Raw genomic sequence first — 14,383 nt, 5'->3', positions numbered from 1 at the left:
GGTAAAGCCCGGGTAGGAGGCTTGTGAATGTGTGTGAGATGCATGATGATGCAAAATAAAATAATAATACAATTAAATGAAGAAAAAAAAACAAACAAAAAAATGGACCCAAAAACATATGACAATAGGATAATAAATGACAAAATAAATGACTTGACTCTCAAATGTCCCCAGTGGAGTCGCCAAGCTATCGCAACGTCATCGCGACGCGGAGCGGCCGACGTAATCCCCCTGAAGGGTCTCTTTCGAGATAAGGGTTCGGAGTCGCCACCAATCATCTACGAGGTGTGATTAGTCACTTAAAAATGAAGACAAGGTCTGCGAAAACAGATTGTTGGTTCGGGAGTCGACTGAGCGTAGGGAAGGTGTTAGCACCCTACAACACCCGTTCGAAAACGGTACCACATTCTATCATAAATTATCCTATTATTTTATTTGGTCCAAGAAAAAAAAATAGTTTTGTTTTGATCGAAATGTCTCATGTTATATTAATTCACACCTTGTTATAAGATATGAATTAATATGTATGAGTGACACGAAGACTATTAGAAAAATTAAGCACTTCGAGTAAATTGGAGGGTTCCAATTCCCATCATTGGAGTTTTCAAAATAATTATTTAGTAAAAAAAAATAATAACGAAAAAAATTTATTTTAAGGCACATTGAGACTTGAGCTTGTGACTTAAGCATTAACATTTAAACATCTCACCAAAGTGCCACCACTTTAAGATGTAATCTATGTTCTTTTTGAAAATACAAACTTTATATTTTTAAATTTTGTTTAAAAAAAAAGGAAAAAACTCTAAACGAAATCTTTTATTTAAAATAATTGTTTAGTAAAAACAATAAAAAGAGGCATGCAAAAACTCGAACTTGGGTCTGTATATTTAAAACCAAACATCTTACCACTATGTCAATACCCTAAGAAGTAAACATTGTACTCTTTTACAAAAACAAAAGTTCTAATTTAATTTTTAAACTAAAAAAAACGAATTTTGTTAAATTTAAACAAAAAAAAAATTTTTTATGTATTTTGACATTAAAAAGATTTTTTCAAGAAAATCTTTTATTTCTAATTAAAAAAATTAAATTTTACTTAAAACAAATTGTTAAGATCTTTTCTAAAATGATAATCATCATTTAAAAAAAGATTTCATTCTCCTAACAACTTATTGTAAATTACAAATGTTACAAGATTAAAATAAATCCTAGAAAACAATTTTCTCTAAATCCTCTATTTTTTAAATCTCTGCAGCAGAAATTCTCTTTCTAAAAATAAATAAAAAATTAAGAAAACAAAATTAAGAACTTTTGAGAAATTTCAAAGAATCCAATTTATTTTTAAAAGATTTAGTTTATAAAACTCTTATTATTATTATTTTTAACTTACAAAACTTTAATGCAAAATCTTTTATTTAAATGAAATTAACTTTTTGTTACTTTATTTAAAAATTATTTTATTTTACTTTTAAAAAAAAATTATCTACATTATTTTTCAAAACTTATTTTAAAAAGTTTATTTTCTTTAAAAGGAAAATTTTTATTTTTTTTGTTAAAAATAAACTTTTTTTATTATTAAAGAAATGTAGGGGTATACTGTGCAAAGATTTTTACCATGGATGTCGTTTGTCGTGTTAGAGTGGGTCGCTGGACTCTTGGTCATCGTCGGTCAATCACCGGAGGATGGTCTCAAGGCAGCAATGGAGGTCGTGAGGTGTGCACCAGAGTCATGTTGTGTGTTGGTTCTATTGAACCGCTTTCAGAGACTAAGGGAAAAAATAAAAAAAAAAAAATTTCTTTACACAAATCATTCTTGTGTGTGCTCTCTGTTTTTTCTCCCCTGTGTGTTGTGTGTCCTTTAAATAAAAAAGGAAGGGAAAACGTTCGGTCACCGAACGAAAAACGGGAGAAAAAACAAAATGTTTATTTTTAACCAAAACACAATCTAAATTTATTTAAAACAAAATTATATAAATAAAATCAAATCTTTTTATTTCTTTTATTTTAATATTAAATCAAATTCTTTAAAACAAAATTTATTTTTTTTAATTTAATTTAAACTTTAGCTTATAACCAATAATAAAGTAATCCTATAGTATTTAATAAAATAAAATTAAATAATTAAAACTAAAACTAAAATAAAGCCGGACCAAATACGGTGTCTACACATGTCGTACTCCAATTGCAGCGAGTGAACTAAAGACAAACTTCACCAAAAGTTTTTTTAAATAGTCATGATCTTTTTGCTTTCAATATTTTAATGATATTTCAATCGAATTATAATTACATTTCTTTTTGTTTTCTTTTAAAACTCTACAAAATAATGATCAAGATTTTAATTGTCGATGTCAATGAAAATGTTGATATATCAATTTTATGAAAATATCGATGAAATGTCGATGGATATTTTTGGAAAAGTTATAAAAAAAATTTATAAAAATATTTAAATTAACAAATAAGCATTTCAAAATTTTTAAATACGTTAAAATGATTAATATTAATATTATGTTTATATTAGTGACAATTTATTGATATTTTTCATGTTTTGTTGATTTTTTGTAATATTATAAAAATGACGATTTATTCTTTATGTCGATCGAATCTATTGATGTACAGAAATATTAATATAAATGTCACATATATTTCATGCAGAAAAGATTGAATGTGAGTTTTGTAAATTTGAATTTGGTATTTTCTACGAATAAATAAAATCCAGCAATTTACTTTATCAGAAAAAAATAATTGATAATAAATAAAATCCAGCAATTTGCCTTTAATGAGTAAAAAAAATAAAAAGGGAAATTAATGTCTCTGAGTTGGCTGATTTGTGCGGCATTTGGACGCCATAATCACTTCATGCTCCTTTGAACGCTTCCGTGGCACGCACGTTTTCCACGGCGGCGTCACTCCTATGAATTTTTTTAATTTTTACAAATACGGCAAATTCTCACTGTCAACGTACGGTGCCGAATAAGGAATAACTCGATATTTTCGCGATAATTTTTTACTTTTTTCTTGTTTGTTTTATTTCCATTTTTATTTTTAAATGGGTTAAATTTTGAATGACTTTTTATTTATATTTTTTTATTAGGGTACTAAATAAAATTCTGAATGACTTAGTTGCAGTTTCAATTTTATTTTGTAATTTTAGAAGTTTTAAGTTGATTTATATAATTTAATTAACTTCTGCAAGTTATCATATTGACATTTTTTTACTTGGCAATGACCTAATTTTTCAATTTATGTGTCTTGATTTGTTGATTTTTTTTTTTTTTTTTGGATAATCCTATGCATGGTTATTTTATTTGAAATTCTACATGTGTTATTAATGTCTTAGTTAATTGAATAAACTTTTAATTAGATTTATTTGTTATTTCGTATTTTTAAGTTGAATTTTGTTGGGTAAAGATCGAACCATTTATATTTAAGACGATAATAGGTATCTTCATGAATTTTTAATTAGTTCCGATTACCTGGTACTATTAGACTGATTTTATGGAAGCATAATAGTCTCTTTTACAGTGCATTTGAACTCCAACGTCAAACTACAAGGAATGACAAATTATACCCACAAAATAATTTTGTTGATTTGGCGTGGAAGATGGAGAAAATGATAGGTGGTTGATAACGCCACGCACTGAGTTGTTTAAAAAGTATTGATAAAGACAATTTTTAAGAATTTAAAACAAAATTTTATAAAATTTCCCCATCCAATGATTTAGTATAAAAAAATACAGTGGGTAATGTTTTGAAATGGTATTGGAATCTGCGAATAAACCATTGGAAGCCATTTTACCATGGGCTCAGCTGGAATGGAAAGAGCCTTTAAAGTTTAACCTATGGGGCAGAAGCTGTGTTTTCTGACTCTTCACCAGCTTTGGCAGGCCAATTTGCTTTTATGATGAAAATCTATTTTTTAAAGTACTTCTGATTAAGTTCTTGTACTGTATTTAAATGTGAAATTTTAATTTTTTTTTGTGACTTTGATTCATAGATTAGATTATCTAGGGCAGAAAAACTTTTTAGGATCTTCAGAGATAGAGTTATGACTTAAAAGAAGAGTTTTCTATACCGTGGCTAAGATTGACGACAATTCTTTAATTCACATGAGTTAGAACTTTTGGAAGCAGAGTCGTGACTCGAGAAGAGTTGTTGTTAGTTGTGATTTGATAAGAGTTTTATGTGGCGGCTAATACTAACCATAATCCTCTAACTTAGTTGAGAACATCATATTGTATGTGAGAGGCAAAACTATCAGATATACTGAGTTGTGGTGGTTAGCGCGAGACAAGAGTGTGTACGTTAGAGTTTAAATATCTAAAGTTAACCATTGATAAGTAAAAATGAGTTCATCCATATTGATCCAATTGTGTCACGTGATAAATATAGATGTCGTTTTAAACGTTTTTTTTTTGTAAGTATGAAGTTTAAGGCTTAGGTTATTGAGAGATAATTTAAAACAATTGAAGTGGTCCAATAATGAGAACTAAAAAAAACTTTTATACAAAATTTGAAGACCAAATATCTTATTTCAAATGATAACAAAATGAAACTAAGTGTGAAACTTCAATTATCGAATTATAATTTGAACTCTAATTCATTATATTTCGGAATAAGTTTTTATTTGATAATATTTTTGTTTCATCTTTATGATTCTTTTAAATAAGTTTATATGTTTTTCTTTTTTCCTCTCATAAGTGATTCCATAAAATTTAGCCAATTTTATTTATAAGAGGAGAGGTAGAAATTGATGTGTTATATTTTTACCATATTTATAACCGTACTTTCTTTTCTGTTTGATATTTTTTTGAAGTTAAAAGATATTGAAGTAAATATTGAACTTTCAACCATAGGGAAGGTACGTATTATAACTATTTTTTTTTATAGAAGTACACCACCTAATTATACTCAAATTAGGTAGCATGACTCAGCAATAATTGACATATATCTCCAACCAAGAGGTCGTGAGTTCGATCCCCACACCCACATGTCGTACTAAAAAAAATTATACTAAAATTAGCTTTGTTTGAGAATTATATATTTTACATTTTATAATAGACATTTTTTTAACGAAATAAAAAACTTACTCAATCAACTTGAAGTCATTCGAGTTATGAATTTACCAAGAAAGACTTGAGGTAAAAGAAAAAAAACCTCAAACCTGAATCTATAAATTGATTATCCTTTGATATATACCAAATAGATAACAATAACATATAAAAATGGTAAAAAAAAGAGAAAATAATGTGAGTATAAATGTTAAAAAGTAATACTTATAAAAGATGAAAGATACATAAAACAATTAAATAAATTCGCTGAAACCTGAGCTTTAAGACAATTAAGTTCGAATCCCACCTCCACATGTTGATAGGGATGACAACGGAGCGAGGTGGGATCGGGCAGGTCATCCCCATCCCCGTCTAATTTTTTTTCCATCCCCATCCCTGTCTCCGGGCGGGGACCTCTCCATTCTCACCAGGGACCTCGATTAGGATCCCTGGTTTGACCCTGTCACCGGTCAAACTGGAGATTCCCCGACCCGATCGGATCGGATACTCGCGGATTTTTTTTGCCATCTCAGATAAAAAACAACATTTTTTCTTACTTTTTAAAAAAATATTAATTAAAATATAAATATTTTGGTCGTCGTGGTAATATCTATTTATTTATTTTGATAAAAGGCAATAAAATCAACGGATTGACATTTTTACCCTCTAGCCCAACACATGATGCACCTTGACCTAACAAAAAATAGGGTGGAATAGGGCATTATTTATACAGAGAAAAGCGATATCAACAAATGTTTAAAAAAACGAATTTATCGCGAGATTGGTAAAATAGATAAACAGTGGGGGCGAGAAGTCGCGAGATTTGCCGCGAGGGCGAAATAGAAATACTGTTGTTTCTGGTTTCAGTTCTGGTCGAAGCGAAGAACCAGGTTTTCTCACATTCCGCTCCCGGAGTCACAGATTCAAAGTGTCTGAAGCGGAACCCATTTTCCAATTTCCAGGATCCTCCTTTGATTTCTGATTCATTTATTTGCTTTCTTCATCTTCCTCCGATTCCTACCGCCGATTACACCAATCCAAGATGCATTCCAATCACTTGCTTCTCGAGGAGCCCATTCGCATGGCCTCCATCCTCGAGCCATCCAAGGCTGTAAGTTCCGTCTTATTTTCAGCGTTTCTGATGTTTTCTTTTCGTCAGTGTGTCGTTTACTTGATTCGTTATGGATCTATGAAGTATTTTTATTTGATTCTGAATGCGTGCAGTGTTTCGTTCTCGATTGTGATTTTTTTCCTCTCCTTTTTGCACTTGTGAAGCATCGTTGTTAGTTATCTATTTTCTTTGGTTTGATGATTTGTTTGTTGATTGTTTCTCAGAGTTTCTTTCCTGCTATGACGAAGATCGTTGGGACTCTTGGTCCGAGGTCTCGATCTGTTGAGATAATTTCTGGTTGTCTGAAGGCTGGAATGTCAGGTAAACTTATTCTTGCTGGTTTCTTGTTTCGAATCTGTCTATTTCCACGGTATTATATCCGGGTCCCCGAATGTTTTGCTGGTAATTCATTGGATTGGAGGAACCACTAGTTTGTGTTACTAATAGCTTTCATATTTTTGGTGTTAGTTGCTCGTTTCGACTTTTCATGGGGTGACCCGGACTATCATCAGGAGACTTTGGAGAATCTGAAGGCGGCCGTGAAGATCACTAAGAAGCTTTGCGCTGTATGTTGTAGTTATGGGCATCTTGATTGTCTCTTGAAGTTCACAATATATGTTGACTCTGTTGAATGGGAAACACACCATTGAAAGGCCGCTACCCTTGTTTTATTTGGAAAAATATTTTGTATTGTTTTATTGCTCAATTACTTGTTTGGTTAAGTGGAGCAAAAATGTGTGTGTTTGTCCGCCTATTCTCGTCGACAGTCATTTAGATGGAAGTGTATGAAGTTTTTTATTGGGTTGCTATATTATATTTCCTGTTCTGTTACTGGAACTAGAAGTTTTTTTTTTTTTTTCCTTTGACATTGTTTAATAGTACTTCTGTGGTATGACGAGGCTCTGTTTTGAAAAGGAGGTACTTGTGCAGTCAGATCTTATAATAAATTCTGCTAATGAAACATTATTCCTGCCTCTCCTATTAAATGCTGAATGTTATACGTGCCAAGTGGGTACTTTTATGTGGGATGAAGGAAAAGAACTGATGCGATGCCTTCTGCTAATTCCAGGTTATGCTGGACACTGTGGGCCCCGAGTTGCAAGTAATAAATAAAACTGAGAAGTCCATTTCACTTCAGGAAGATGCCATAGTTATCCTTACACCCAATCAAGAACTTGAGGCGACTTCAGAGCTCTTGCCTATTAACTATAATGGACTTTCAAAGGTTCCATTCTTCATACTAGTGTTATTTTCATGAAGACTTTCTTCTTTACAAAGTAATAATGAGTTTGATTTTGTTTAGTTTGGCATATCAGTTGGGCTGGCTGTTGGAAGTTTGCACTTTTTGGCTTTTTTTATTTCATTGTGATGCCTTACTGATAATAGACTTTCACCAACAAATCTTCGTGTTTTCATGATATCCTGTAGCAATGTTAACAATATTTATTTGGGCTTTTGATTAGGTCCTATTAAAACCACCATGGGTTGATCTATCTAGTAGTGAACTTTATAGAAGCCTTTGAAGTCATTAGTTCTAGGCCTACCACCTTGAATATTTATGTTTATGGGTTTCTCTATTCTAATAATTTTTTCTTTTTCGTGGATGAATTCTTGGTTCTAAATATTATACTTTCATATTATTTTCATTATGGCTGTACACCCTTGATTATTTAAATAAAGGTCTCTTGTATAAATTTTGATTAAAACAACAAAGGCCTGATTATGAATGGTGATACATTTATTTAATTTGAGTAGTGAAAAAAACACTAGAACTGTTCGAGTAATAAAGTGACTAGTGTTGACATTTATAAGAAAGAAAAGAAAAATTCATTGTGCTTTGTTTAATGTCTTAGAAAAAGCCTAATAGAGTTCATGGAAAAATCTCAAAAAATATATCGTTACAATTACATAAATTTATCTAATTTAAATCAAACATGACTCTTTCAACACTGATTTTTCTAGCATGTCTGAAATTGAATAAGTATTATGAATGGTTTGACACTCCTTTAACCATTGAACTAACGTTGGTATTAGTTTCCATTATTGAGTTGTAGACGCATGTAGCACTGCACCAAGATTTTGAGCTATTTGACCATTCCATTATTTTTTTTGTTGACACGATTTGGTGAGCTTTATCACAAGGTAATACTTTGTTTTCTGTAGGTTGTGAAGAAAGGAGATACTATTTTCGTGGGTCAATACCTTTTCACTGGAAGTGAAACAACTTCTGTCTGGCTAGAGGTAAGGAAATATTTCTAGTATCTGTTACCAATTCTTTCCCTCCTTGTTTAGTTGCATGGTTCTACGTAAATACTACGGTTCTACGCGGCTGCATTTCATGTGCATGTGATTTGAATTTGCACTTCTTGCTTGGACGATCTTTAATCAGGAAAATATAGTTTACCACATTACTTCATAATAATGTTTTTTTTTTTTTTGAGTACAACATGTTGGGGGTGGGGGATCGAACTCACAACCTCTTGGTTGGAGATATATGCTAAGCTATGCTCGCTTTGGCTTCATAATAATGTTTATTGCAGACTTATTTTGAATGTCATGTTGAGAAAATGGATATGTGCTTGACTTTGTGCTTTGCTGATCAGGTTTCCGAAGTCAAAGGTGATGATGTTGTTTGTGTAATTAAGAACTCTGCCACATTAGCTGGATCGCTGTTCACTTTGCATGGCTCTCAAATTCATATTAATCTTCCTACACTTTCTGATAATGATAAGGAGGTGAGCGAGCTTTCTAATTTACGACTTGTTTTTTTTCCTTGAGACTTTATTGATTTCCATTTAATGGTACTTAACACAGTGTATTGTTCTGTTAATTTCAGATTATATCTAGTTGGGGAGTACAAAACAAAATTGATTTCCTCTCATTATCATATACTAGACATGCAGAGGATGTCCGACAAGTATATTTCTTTATTTTGAGTCCTCTCTCTTACCTCTCTTTTTGGGTTATTTAAGTCAAATAGATGGCTTTTATCTGGCTATGCAGGCTCGTGAATTCCTTTCTAAGTTAGGTGACCTTAGCCAAACACAAATCTTTGCCAAAATTGAAACCGTTGAGGTTAGTCATTTTTAGCTCCTTTTTTTTGGTCAGGGTGGGGGGCGCTGAAGTTAGAATTACTATAATGCTGATTTAAACATTTGCATATGTCTGTGATCCTATTTTTAGGGATTAACCCATTTTGATGAGATCCTACGAGAAGCAGATGGTATTATTCTATCCCGTGGGAATTTGGGGATCGATCTCCCGCCTGAGAAGGTTAGTTTCTTTCAGTACAATCTTGAAGCTCAGTCTTGTGTGGCATCAAAGACTATTCCCCACTGCCAATTATCTATGTATAATTTTTTGGTGTTATCATGTCACTTGCATTTTAGAATTGTTGCTTATGTTGGAGACTTGAGAATATCCGCTTTCTTCTCCACCTTGATACTTGGTTGATTGCAAAGATAATTGGAACTATTTACTTTTCTTACATGAGTGGACAGCGGGGAAATGATGCTGTACTGATAGCTCTATTATCCCAGAGGATTTTCACTGGGTCTTAAATTAAACTCTATAGAACTAGTGAGAAAAACTTTAAGTCTTTAATTCACTTGTCCAATGAGAAACCAGTGTGTACATGGAACTTGAACCTTAATCACGTCCTATGTAATTGCCCAAAATCACTTCTACGCAATGGAAAAAGTAATTTTGGATATTATTTACATGTTCACATTTCTGTCAAGTGTCAAGAGGTATTTACTAATAAGAATAGAAAAAGATGTGTCTAGTTCTGCATGTCTATCATGTCCACTGTCCAAGTGTGTACATGGAAACTCACGGAACAATTAACAATAGCATTGCCATTAAGTCATGGCCATCTTTTGAAACTCCGAATTCATGTTGTTGAGTGTATTACAACATTCTCTTCATGAGAGTTGTGGTTCGAAATAACTTAAATTTTCTTACTGTGACCATTAGGTTCTAAGCCTCAAGTTAGCTTCGTGCTGATCACTTCTTCATATGTTGCAGGTGTTTTTGTTTCAGAAAGCTGCCCTTTACAAGTGTAACATGGCTGGAAAGCCTGCTGTGGTGACTCGTGTAGTGGACAGTATGACCAACAATTTAAGACCTACTCGTGCTGAAGCTACTGATGTTGCAAATGCAGTCCTGGATGGTAAGTCATGCAATAATTATGAAAACTATATTGTGTTAAAGACTGATGATGTGTAGACTTTTTCTGAAGTAGTTGGATCACTGTAATGACTGATGATTAAGATACAGATGTACTCTTTGAAATTTGGTCCTCCATTACTTTCACTCCCTTTCTTTCTTTCTTTATATTATTTTATCACTAATTTTATTTATTAGACAACCGTCCCTACGACATTTGGTGTCGGGAAACACATAGAAGTTACTAATACCTAAGGTAGGTGACCATCATGGGTTTGAACCCATTCCCTCTTGGTTAACCCTAGTCCCTTTGGACCCATGAGCTACCAAGGATGGTTTATTATTTGGCATATAATTAATAATTTCCATTTACTTGTCAACATTTTCTTAAAGCAATGGGTTTGATATCAATAGGAGATGGCATTTTTTATTTCCCCTAAATATTGTGGAAATGTTGATGAAATGTCAAGAAATATCAGAAATGTTGCTCAAATGCTACAGTTGGAATATATATACTAATAAATATTATTTATAACCTATTTAAGCGGTGTCAATCTTATTTATTAATTCAAACAGTTCTAAGAGTTTTTATGATCTTTGTGATTTTTTTGGAATATCTGTTGACATCAACCTTTTCATTAAAATTGAATGACATTGGCATTTAGCTCCTTGGTTATTTTACAATTCACATTTGCTTTGGTTAAAACTATTCTTATGGATACAGGAAGTGATGCGATTCTTCTGGGGGCTGAGACTTTGCGTGGAATTTATCCAGTAGAAACTATTTCTACGGTTGGTAGGATTTGTGCTGAGGTAAATACTTTCTGTGCATCTATGTGCATATATGGCTGCATGTAATGATGAACTAATTTTGTGAACTCAAGCTTTGAGCTCCCCAAAATTTTAAGTGATTTCTTTTCGAGTTATTCGCTTTCTAAAATGTACCAAATGAAGAGTTGTCTTGCAACTCCTTTCGGCTTGTCATTTCATTTGATAAATGGAACTTGTTTCTTGACAAGAAAAAAGAAGAATAATTAAAGAAAAAAAGAGAGAGATGTCTTAACCCATGCTTTCTTGAAAAGCTTTGTCCTTCTTGAAGCATTAAGAACAAGCATGTGTTAAATTAGTTTGAATCATTTGATGACACTAGTTCTAACATTGATTGGTAGTTATAATGAAATAATTGTGTGCTGCAATATTCAAAATTATTCTTTTCTTTTTAGAGCGAGTTTTTCGTCACATTAATATCTTACTGGTTAAGGATCTTTGATAAACTCGAGCCTCGTACTAATTCAATTGTTATTCTTATTTCTCATTTACTCAACCTCTCACATTATTAACTTGCTGTTTTGTGTGGTGTCAAATATATACCATGCTTCAAAGACTACTTTAGTTATAGATTTGTTTATTTCCAAGTGAAGAAATGGGACTTGTTTTTCCCAATAGTTGAACTTATTATTTGTGTGTTTTTTTTGCCATATCATGAGATTTTTTAACTATCATCTTCTATCATTTTTGTAAAATGTTCATCATAACTGTAGATCTTGATAATGATGGTATTTGTTCTCTTCAGCTTTAGCATTTTTGTTTTGGATGCCTATTCCCTGCAATTCAATCTTTATTTTAAATATTTAAAAGGGAGAAGCATGTCTCACTCGATTGTTATCTGCTGGGACTAATGGTTAATATGAGATTGTACACTTACAATGAGTCACTGTTATAAATTTGAAGGACTTGCGGATTTATCTTTGTCTATATAATCTCGATTTGTTTTTATTCTGAAGTGTTTATATCTTTTACCCCCTGGGTGCTCTCGTTTCCTAATGAATGCAGTCTGAGAAGGTGTTCAATCAAGATTTGTATTTCAAGAAGACTGTCAAATTTGTTGGTGAACCTATGACACACTTGGAATCCATTGCTTCTTCAGCGGTACTGACTCCTTATTCTGGTTACTGTATATATTATTTTCAATGATTTCAGTATTAAGCTTTTTTATAATTGTTATGGTTCTACTGTGGTTATTATATGCAATGGGTTTGATTTGTTTTCAGGTTAGGGCTGCCATTAAGGTGAAGGCGTCAGTTATTATTTGCTTTACTTCATCTGGAAGAGCTGCAAGGTATTACGGTTTAGGAGTCCAATTTTGATCTCCAAGCAAGCTTCTTCTACTTAGCTGAAGTCCTCTTAAAATTTTTGCAGTTATTTATTTTATAGAGTTCTAAACTTGCTGTTCAAATATGCAGACTAATTGCTAAATATAGGCCCACAATGCCAGTTATATCTGTTGTCATTCCTAGGCTGAAGACAAATCAGTTAAGGTGGAGCTTTACTGGAGCATTTGAGGTTTGTCATATATCATTTTTAGCAATTTTCTTTATTCTTGTTGTCTTGGTAAGTGTTTCATACATGAATATTTTGACAAATCAAAATTTCCATCACTTGGGACGACGATTTATTGAGGCAGCCTTTTTTTGCATTTTGTCTCAATTCTAGCTACAAACCGGTGATTGTTTGATGTTGTCTTGCTACTGTGCTTTCTTTTTTTTGCCTTTCCAAAAAAATGATCAGATTGCTACAAAGGAATATGTAGACAGAATTTCGAACTTGTTGAATATGGATTAGAATTGTTATATAGTCTCAAATTCGTCTCAACAAATTTCATGTTCAAGGACAATATATTGTACGGCCATGCATTCCCTGCATTCATGTCTTGGATAGTTAGTGCATCAATAGTTCATCACGCTAGTTGTATAATTTTCTACTCTTTTAAGGTAAGTATTATTGTGCGATAAGAGTTTATGTACTCGTATGATCTCTGTGTGTGGCGTGATAAGGAATCCTAGAAAAGATCGATTGAGACTATCAATATCATCCTTCACTATATCCACTGTCAAACATTTCCCAAAACCACGAATGTTTTATCTTCTTTTTTTGTCCACTTATATTGCTAGTTTCTTTCTTTGATAATGCGATATTCGGTCTTGATCTATTTCAGGCTAGGCAGTCATTGATAGTAAGAGGCCTCTTCCCCATGCTTGCTGATCCACGACATCCTGTAAGTTCCATTTTCCAATTTGTCTATATGGTTTATGAAGAGTGAATCATGTCCATTTGCTCAGTAGTCCTCCTTTTATGAGGTCAGGCTGGTAATATTTGAACTTAAAAATTATTCACAAGGGTACGGTTGTTGTTCAATGCCTGTTTTTGTTTTTGAATAAAATTAATTGGTCTACGAAACCTTTATTGGGTTCTCTGAATTTAGTAATGTAGCTTGTATTGATTGCCTGAGCGCTTCGCTTTCCTTTTTGACTCAAATGAAAACATTCATGGGGTGAACCTGGTGTGTTAACTATATCATTTTTAAGTTTATGAACTTGTACGTCTGTATGCATATTAATAATGTACTTCTGGCACGCCAGTCTGCATTAAAAGTCAGAAAAGACAATAGTATTATGATTGTCGGACTTTTCCATTCTTTTCAAAATAAAATCCCAATTTATCAAATTATTTGACTTATGCTTTCCAATTGCATTTATGGCTTTACAGGCGGAGTCTACTAGCGCAACAAATGAGTCAGTTCTAAAGGTTGCTCTTGATCATGGCAAAGCATCTGGAGTTATCAAGTCACATGACCGAGTTGTCGTTTGTCAAAAGGTTGGGGATGCATCTGTGGTCAAGATTATTGAGCTTGAAGATTGAAACAGCTTTTCGAGATAATTTTTTTCCCGCTAATTTTTGAAGTGACCGTTGTTCCTGGTGCGTCACCACCATGAGGTATAATTACTTGGTTTTGAAGATTGAGGTGATCTGATAAATGAGAATGTAAAATGACTCAAAAAAAATTAGACTTTCCCAAATTTAGAAGCCATGGTGTCCATGGTAAATCTTAATTTATTGAAGTTATTAAAGTCATAATTTTCATTTAGTTATTTGACCTATATAGGAGTTGTGATTGCGATATTTGATCATGAGAATTGGAGTTGGAGTTGGAGGTGAGTCTCCACTGGTTTTGCTTACAGTGTTTTTTACAATTCAAACTCCAATGCATTTTTTTGTA

At 32.4% G+C, this 14,383-nt stretch overlaps 1 protein-coding gene across 2 annotated transcripts; it reads left to right on the top strand.

Moving 5' to 3' along the window:
* The first annotated feature begins 5,911 nt into the window (after positions 1 to 5,911).
* LOC111013598 (pyruvate kinase 1, cytosolic) lies at positions 5,912 to 14,383 on the top strand. Of its 2 annotated transcripts, XR_002601725.2 has the most exons (17): positions 5,912 to 6,159; positions 6,384 to 6,480; positions 6,628 to 6,725; positions 7,229 to 7,384; positions 8,323 to 8,400; positions 8,763 to 8,894; positions 8,996 to 9,076; positions 9,163 to 9,234; positions 9,343 to 9,432; positions 10,186 to 10,330; positions 11,051 to 11,139; positions 12,160 to 12,255; positions 12,378 to 12,445; positions 12,570 to 12,669; positions 13,322 to 13,381; positions 13,873 to 14,100; positions 14,270 to 14,383. XR_002601725.2 is itself a non-coding variant. In XM_022288065.2 (16 exons), exons 1-16 carry the CDS (start codon positions 6,091 to 6,093, stop codon positions 14,023 to 14,025), a joined length of 1,584 nt encoding a protein of 527 aa, XP_022143757.1. In that variant the 5' UTR covers positions 5,912 to 6,090; the 3' UTR covers positions 14,026 to 14,251. The 2 variants fall into 2 exon arrangements, 1 of the variants encoding a protein (XP_022143757.1); XM_022288065.2 differs by lacking the exon at positions 14,270 to 14,383 and having other exon boundaries at positions 13,873 to 14,251.

Source organism: Momordica charantia, assembly GCF_013281855.1.
Source record: "Momordica charantia cultivar OHB3-1 chromosome 1 unlocalized genomic scaffold, Mcharantia_2.0 BLBB01000001.1, whole genome shotgun sequence".
In the NCBI taxonomy this organism is placed as follows: Eukaryota; Viridiplantae; Streptophyta; class Magnoliopsida; order Cucurbitales; family Cucurbitaceae; genus Momordica; species Momordica charantia.
Note: the sequence above shows the minus strand (reverse complement) of the source record. Positions and strands in the feature narration are given on the sequence as shown.